The sequence below is a fragment of the Monodon monoceros genome, unplaced genomic scaffold (genome assembly GCF_005190385.1).
Source record: "Monodon monoceros isolate NGI ecotype Baffin Bay Population unplaced genomic scaffold, NGI_Narwhal_1 Super_Scaffold_21, whole genome shotgun sequence".
Taxonomy (NCBI): domain Eukaryota; kingdom Metazoa; phylum Chordata; class Mammalia; order Artiodactyla; family Monodontidae; genus Monodon; species Monodon monoceros.
This window is the reverse complement of record NW_021703778.1, coordinates 141,097,544-141,104,914: the sequence shown is the minus strand read 5'-3', so window position 1 is coordinate 141,104,914 and position 7,371 is coordinate 141,097,544. Positions and strand designations below refer to the sequence as shown.

At 49.3% G+C, this 7,371-nt stretch overlaps 1 protein-coding gene across 1 annotated transcript in view; it reads right to left on the bottom strand.

The window, feature by feature from the left end:
- Positions 1-1,398: 1,398 nt before the first annotated feature.
- Positions 1,399-7,371, bottom strand: part of RAD51B (RAD51 paralog B) — a 641,700-nt gene continuing 635,727 nt past the window's right edge. The window contains exon 11 of the mRNA XM_029239093.1: positions 1,399-3,864. Within this exon, the coding sequence (XP_029094926.1) occupies positions 3,860-3,864 (5 nt within the window). The 3' untranslated portion in view covers positions 1,399-3,859. The remainder of the gene's footprint in view (positions 3,865-7,371) is intronic.

Below are 7,371 nucleotides of genomic sequence, written 5' to 3'. Positions count from 1 at the left end.
TGATTGGAGGCCAAGATACCAGAAGGGCGGCTTGAGAGCCTCTCCCTGAGGGCTGCACCCAGAGAAGGAACATTCAGGCAAAGGAAGCAGGGGCCCAGGGCTGGGGCACCCAAGACATGACTGCTTTCAGAACACCAGAGCAGGGGAATATCTGACTTGAGTCACAGTGATTACATTTCTTGAGCAGGCTTGCCCACTTGTTTCATTAGAACTTCATACCACTAACCGTGCTCAAACCCTTCAAAATGGCTAAACTCTCCAGCATCCATTACTGAGCCATGATCTAAATCATGCTTCCCACTAAGCATGGCAGGACTGGAGATTCCAAACTCGGGTCTAGATAAGTCAGCTGAGGGTTGGCGAGGATGTTCTCAGAGGTCCAAGGAGAACTAAGAAAAATAAGGATTATGTTAGGCTGTGAGAACTTCACCCAGCATTACTTATTATTCCCATTTTAAAGATCAGAAAACTAAGGCTCAGAGAGGTTGAGTGGCCCCACAGGTCAGTAGCCGAGCCAGGACAGGGATCCATACAATAAATCATGGTGACTGTCATTTGCTGGGTACCTATAAGACAGGAGAAGTACCCTGTGCTTTGTGCGTGTTAACATGTTCATTTCTCATAGGTTACTTCCCTTTCAAAGAAGTGAAACTGTCCGATAGAGCTTCCTGCCACGACAGAAATGTTCTGTGTCTGCACTGTCCAGTACCACGATAGTCACCCGCTCCACGTGGCTACTGAACAATTGAAGTGTGCAGAGTGGGACTAAGGAACTGAATTTTAAATTTTATTTCATTTTAATTGATTTAAATTTAAATAGCCACATGTGGCTGGTGGCTACTCTATTGGACAGTGCCGTTGCAGGAGGTTCAGTAGCATTTCCAAAAGCTTGTTAAGCAGTGAGGCAAGGGTTGCATCCCAGGGTTGACTGAACCCAAAGTCCATGCCCTTTCCTTCTTCCCTCTGCTCCCAGTAAAGTGGCCCACATTTTGCAAAGTGAAGGGCTTGGGAATGAAACCGACCAGACAGTATACAGTGAGCCAGAAATAAAGCCAGGTCCCCTAAAGGCCAGGTCTGTATTTGAGCCTGCTTCCTCTGAAGGCACCCAGAGGTCTCAACAGGCAGCCCAACTCCCCAGCTGGGGGCTCTTGAGACCTGGTATCAGCAATTTCCCAGAGCCTACCGGTGGTAACCTGGTTGACTGAGGGTTCTATGACTCAACGGATCCCAACCCTACTATTTAAACAGCAGCATTTCCTTTTTTGGGGCTTAAGACTATTTGGTAGAGAGGTAGTGAGCTCCCAGGCCCAGCCTCCCCCTGTCAAAACATGTAGCCCTCAAAGGTTTCCACTTCAGGTACCGCCCATGAGGTACAGCTACCACCTGCCAGAGGTCTGAGTGCAAATGTTTAACCTGAGCTGAGCCATCGTTGCTTTGTCAGCTTCTCTATGGCTCTCCGATGTGCATCTCTACCACATCACTCTCCTGCTGCAAATACGTTCCAGGACGCTCAGAACGCAAGCGAAGTCTTCCTTCCCTGACCTGGACTCTGCTTCCTTCTCCAACCTCATGTACCCTTGTCGTCCCCATTGCTCACTCTGCTCCAATCTTGACTTCCTTGCTGTTCCCCAATACATCAGACTGGTCCCTGTCCCAGGCCTTTGCATTTATTGTTCCTTCTGCCTGGAATGCTCTTCATTCAACCCTTGCCCAAATGTCACTTCTTCAGAGAGGTCTTCCTGACTCCACTGTGTGTAAAAGTGTCCCCCTCACCTATATCTCTTTATCGTGCTTTACTTTTTTCAAGGCACTTATCACTAGTTGATGTATGTGTGTGTGTGTGTGTGTGTGTGTGTGTGTGTGTGTGTATAGAGAGAGAGAGATAGATAGATGGTTTGCTTATTTTCTGTTGCCCCCACTAAAATGTAAACAGAGTAAGGAGGGACATTGTCTTTTTTCACTCTGTATCTCCAGTGTCTAGAATGGAGTCTGGCACATAGTTGCTCACTGAATATTTGTCAAATGAACCAATGAGTCAATGAATGAATGCATGCATGACTGCTCAAGGCGAGCGTGAGGGGGTGGGGAGGGATGGGTAGGCTCAGGCTTGGCTCGTCTACACAGATCAACGTGTCCATGATTTGGAAGCTACGCCATGAGAAACAAAGAGATTTGTTGGTTTAATCTCTTTTGCCTTGGGAAAGTTAAAGATCACAGATAATCCAGAACTCAGTGCGAAGTTCTCTGATTTATAGTCGAGGAATTATTCACACAGAGGTAAACAAGAGCAAAGGACTGACAAGCGAACTGTAGGAGAATGATGGGGAACAGACTGAGGGACCCTACAATCCGTACTCCTTCAACTGGCCTGGCTTCCCAACAGCACTGGCTCAAACTTGGATCCAGAGAATCCCTGACAATTGTCACTCCCAGAATCCTTTGGGCCGGTCACCCAAGTGGTGACTGCAAGTGAAGGCATCCTGGTTAAGTCCGTCCTTACGTGAACGTGACGTCGTCAGGCCATCTAAGAGGCACGCCCAGAACGGCAGGTGTTTCCCAAGGATGCCCAGTCTCACAAAGTTCTCCTAAAACCTGAACTTGGGGGCGGGGGGATTTTCCTTTCCTTCTTTAATGGATTCCACAGAAATGGACCTCTTTTATTCCATCTCAGAAAATTCGAAGAAACAAAATTACCAGCACCTAGAAGTGTCTGACACATAGGAGGTAATCAATAAACATTGAATGAATGAACAAAAATGTCTAGGCAAAGGGGAACTGTGGCCTGGTAAGGAATGGTAGAGTTGAGCAAACCCTGACAGACAGAAACCATGGGCTGGATCCCCTACTCTGGCTTCAGGCCTCAGTTTCCCTATCTGTAAAACGAAGTTCTGGGCTGGCTGGACTCGAATTTCCCTCCCAGCTCTGACACTCTCTAATTCTCTGAACACGTCTTCATAGCTTTCTTGTGGACAAGGTCTTACTACTTGTGTCCTACTGAAAGCCAGGCCTACTGCTCTGGAGACCACCCATTGTTTTTAAGCACCAGAGGTTATTTAATAGCATTTCTCCCACAATATTTTTCATGTTCTCCATGAAAGAACGTTCTGGAAGGTAGCCATCATCAAAATAGGAAGTAAAGCCAGGCTGGGGTTCCATTTATCAGATAACGCAGGCTTAACCAAAGTTCCTGTTGGCCGATATGGTGATTCTGGGAGCTTGACCAGGTTTCAGAGGTTTTAGACTCAGAGAAGTAAGAAATCATCTCTGTGGCTTGTGGGATTTGGTACCTATTTCCCTCCTTTCCGCAGCTCAGGGCTGTGGGTACCAAGTAAAGGCTCCGGTGACTCTCCTCTCCTTCTCTCAGGGCCTCAGTGCAGCGGTCCAGCGCCCGAGAGCTCCCTTCTGGAGGGGCACACTCGGAACGCACCGCACTGGCCCGAATCAGTCCCCTGTCCACTGCAGTGCTTTATTTTAAGCCACGCGTGAATTTCACCATTTCCTTCTACTCTTAGAACTGTCCCAAAGCACCAGCCCCAAAGAATTCAGACTCCTTCTCTACTTTTGCAGCTCTGTTCACAGCGTTGATGTACCAAGAGGAAAAAGAACCCTGGACCGAGAGTCTGAGAGCAGGAGTCCAGCAGGAGGCACCTCTCTAGGCCTCAGTTTCCTCAGATGTGAGGTCAGGATGGGGTGCTGGCCGGGGGCCCTGCCTCTTCCAGCCTCGTGATCCCCGCCATCCCTACCCGGCACCACCCCATACCGGCCCAGAGGCAGAGCCAGCTCTTTCCCATGAGGGAGACACAGCTTGTACGTTATGCAACTTCTAGAAAGGCAGGGGCTCTTCTTTTTCTTTTCTTTTTTACCCTAGGAAGAGAGAAACAGTTTTGTGATCCCAGTAACCAATAAACATAATGAAAATCATGGTAACCATCAGCCTAATAAAACCCGAGGCAAAAGCCTCCACATTTCTCAAACAAGACCCTGGGAATTCAAAGCTCTCTGAAGCCATACGTGGCCTGGGCCTTGCTGAAGGCCTCGGGACGCTGGCTGATGGCTGATGAAAGAATTTTAACGCGCCACTGAAATTCTCTTTTCCAATATAACCACTTTGAAACCTGTTAATTACAGACACACAACCAGCCCCCAGTCCCCCAACAGGACCCGGGGCTGCACCAGGGAGAGCCCAGCTCCAACGCTGCTGTCTTCCATGGTGCTACACATGCTTTGTGTTGGGTGAATTAGCTTCAGGAAGAGAATCCAAATTAATTAAAACCACATGGCCACTCCCCTCACCCCTAGCCTCCTACCCCACCTCCTTCCCCTGGAGACAGAGGCCAGTTCAGTCTAATTTGGTCCAGTGTTTTTGTTTCCTAAAATCTGTCTTGGGCTCCGGGCCATTAATAGGTTGCAGCTGATTTTAATCTGCATGAACCAGAGACCTCGCTTCTTGGGCTTTAAGGAGATTACAAATTGTGTGTCCCACAAACGGGATGGAAAGGAAAGGCCCTGGGTGGGGAGGGGGAGGGGAACAGATCCTGGAAGGCGCACAAACTCTGCTCTCCATTAAGCGGGTGGGTTTGAATGAGCCTGTGATCTGTCAAAGCTGGGGGAGGGGAGTGAAGAGGAGGTAAGGGTCTTGCCACTGTGACCCCATGGCAGGAACACAGAACCTGGGCCTGTGAAAACAGTTAAAATCAAAGATCTGGATGGACAGAGAGGTTCCTACTCACCTATCTTCAACAAATTAATTTCCCAAGTTTTTGCTGGGCACCTATCATGAGCTAAAGCAGGGGTCAGCAAACTACAGCCCACGGGCCAGATTGGGTCCACGGTCTGATTGTGTAAATAAAGTCTTATTGGAAGACAGCCAGGCCCACTTGTTTACATATTTTCTGTGGCTTCTTTAGTAATTGTAGCAGAGATGCTAGGGCCTGCAAAGCCGAAAATATTTACTGTGTGTCCCTCAGAGTAAAAGTTTGCTGACCCCTCACCTGGAGAACTACTGGGCAGCCACTCCACTCATGACAAAAGAGGACAGATTTAGGATCCACTCAACGCCCACATCATACCAAGCTCTAGACTCATTCCAAACATCACTCTTTAGGGAAGCGTCTTTATGCTCAATTAACCAATGGCAACCGAGAACCTGGCCCGCTATCTTGCCGCTCAGCTATGGGTTCAAGTACTTTGGCCCTGACAACCCTATACTCCCATTTCGCAAATGAACACACTTCCAGCCAAGGAAGGATGTCTCCCCAGGCTACAGTGGCAGTGGCCTGGAACCCCTCCTCCCCCTCCCCCTTCTCCTCCTCTTCTGGGAGGTGGTTATTTTGGGCCTTGAACAGGATCACAGCTCAACAGAGTGCCACACTAGCTTGCACAGAATGTCAACTCTATGTAAAGACACCCCCCCCGCAGCAAACAGGAGCTGAGAGTTCCTGCAAAGGATAACGGTCTGCACCTCACGTCTCCATCTCCACTGCTGTCCCCAGGTCCCTCTTCCTTGGCAAGCTTCTCCCTGAACTTTAGGTAGTGCCTCAAAGGAGTGTAGAATTCACTGAGGAGTCATGGGTCCCAATCCTGAGGGTCCTGCTATTGTTCAGAGGTCTCCCAGTTCACTAGAGATTGTGAACTGCCTGAGGATGACAGAGGGGTGCCAGCTGAGCAGGGATGAAGTATAAAGCAAATTCCTACCATCACAAACAACTGCAGTCCTGTGCTGGACCAGGGCAAAACCTGGGAAATACCCACATCAGCATCTTTGGGTCCCACCATCATAGGGACTCTGTGCTCGGAAATAGCCTTAAGCAGGGCTCAGACCTTGGCCTGGAAGAGGATAAGGCATGGCTCCTCCGGTTTCTACCCCGCAGTGAGCCTCCTAGCACATTCCCTGGTTGGTACTCTTCACCTCCACCAGCACCAAAGTTGTGGATATAACCCTCAAAGCTCTGTTTTGCCTAGACCTGGTCTCCTGATAGGCTTGGGCTCTCTGCTCCATGGAACCCAACAGCCAGGAGATTTTTGCTCCTGCTTCCCTGAGTCTAGACTACAGGAAGAGCAGAGGCTCATGACTGACACATGGGCACGTCAGGAACTCATGCAGCTGTTCAGGACATCTGATCTAGCAAGGTCCTGAGCTGGGCTGATGAGCGATATTGGCTCTGCTGTCTCTGGTGATGGCTTCATGGCCCTTGAACAGAAAGGAACGCACCATGGTTAATTAGCAGCCACTGAGAGTTTGTTATGAGCCGGGTGTCACATGGATGAACAAACACCCTGGCAAGAGAGACTCTGAGAAGGTCACATGCCAAGGAGTTTGTGGAGTGCAGTGTCTCCCCACATTGAGGCATTCAGAAATGCCTGCCCATAGCACACCACAGGGTGATGGTCCACACTCAGCCTGGCTGCGATGCCGGCCCGAGGACCCTCCGTGATATGGGGCCCCCTGCAAAGAACAGAGTGCTTAAGTCAAGCGCTACCCTCTGTGCCACCAAACAAAGGTGAGTCAGAATACAGCAGGATGAAAAAGCTCATAAACACTTTCTGGCGCTGGGCTCCCAAACTAAATCTCAGAGTGAAGCAAGCCCGCCGAGCTTAAAAACACATAACACACAAGGACGCCCGGCTGCTATTGGCTGAGCAGATTGGGTGCTAAAATGGCTTCAGAGCAATGAAGGAGGACAGAATTAATTTTAAGACGAGTTCAATCTTCTCTCCCTTTCAAGCATATAAGGGTGGGAACTGTGGATTAAAATTGAAAATTGATTTCACTGCTCCTTCAGAAGGCACTTAGCCCACCTCCACCACTCTCCTTCCCCGTCCTCTCAAAATACACTGGCCCTTGACTCACCTCTGACACCTGGAGCTTTTGCTCTAAATCATATTTTGTGTCCTGTATAAACAAGGGCTGGTAACTAGTACAGGAAATTAGTCTCACAAGCACTGAATGTGTACCAACCTGTGGTATGGGGAGTTGCCAGGTTTTCTTCTGAGAATTTTCACAGACTCTCAAAACTTTCTCTCAGCTTCCCCTCGGCACACTTGAATGCATGCACACCCGCCATGCGTGCGCACACACCCAAACGCAAAATTTCCCCTCAGTTTCCCCCAGCACGCATGAACAGAGACACGTGCTCACACACAGATACCCTCGCATTCTCAAAACTTCCCCTTGGTTCTCCCACAACTAGAAACTTGAGCAGCTAGGTGTGTGGGAGCTCCCTGTCACCCTCTCAGACACACATGAAACTTTTTGCCCACTCAGCATACCCCCAGCACATACCCCCAGGAGCTCAGAGCCAAGGATGTTTATATTGCTATGTACACACACACACACACACACACACACACACACACACACACACACACACA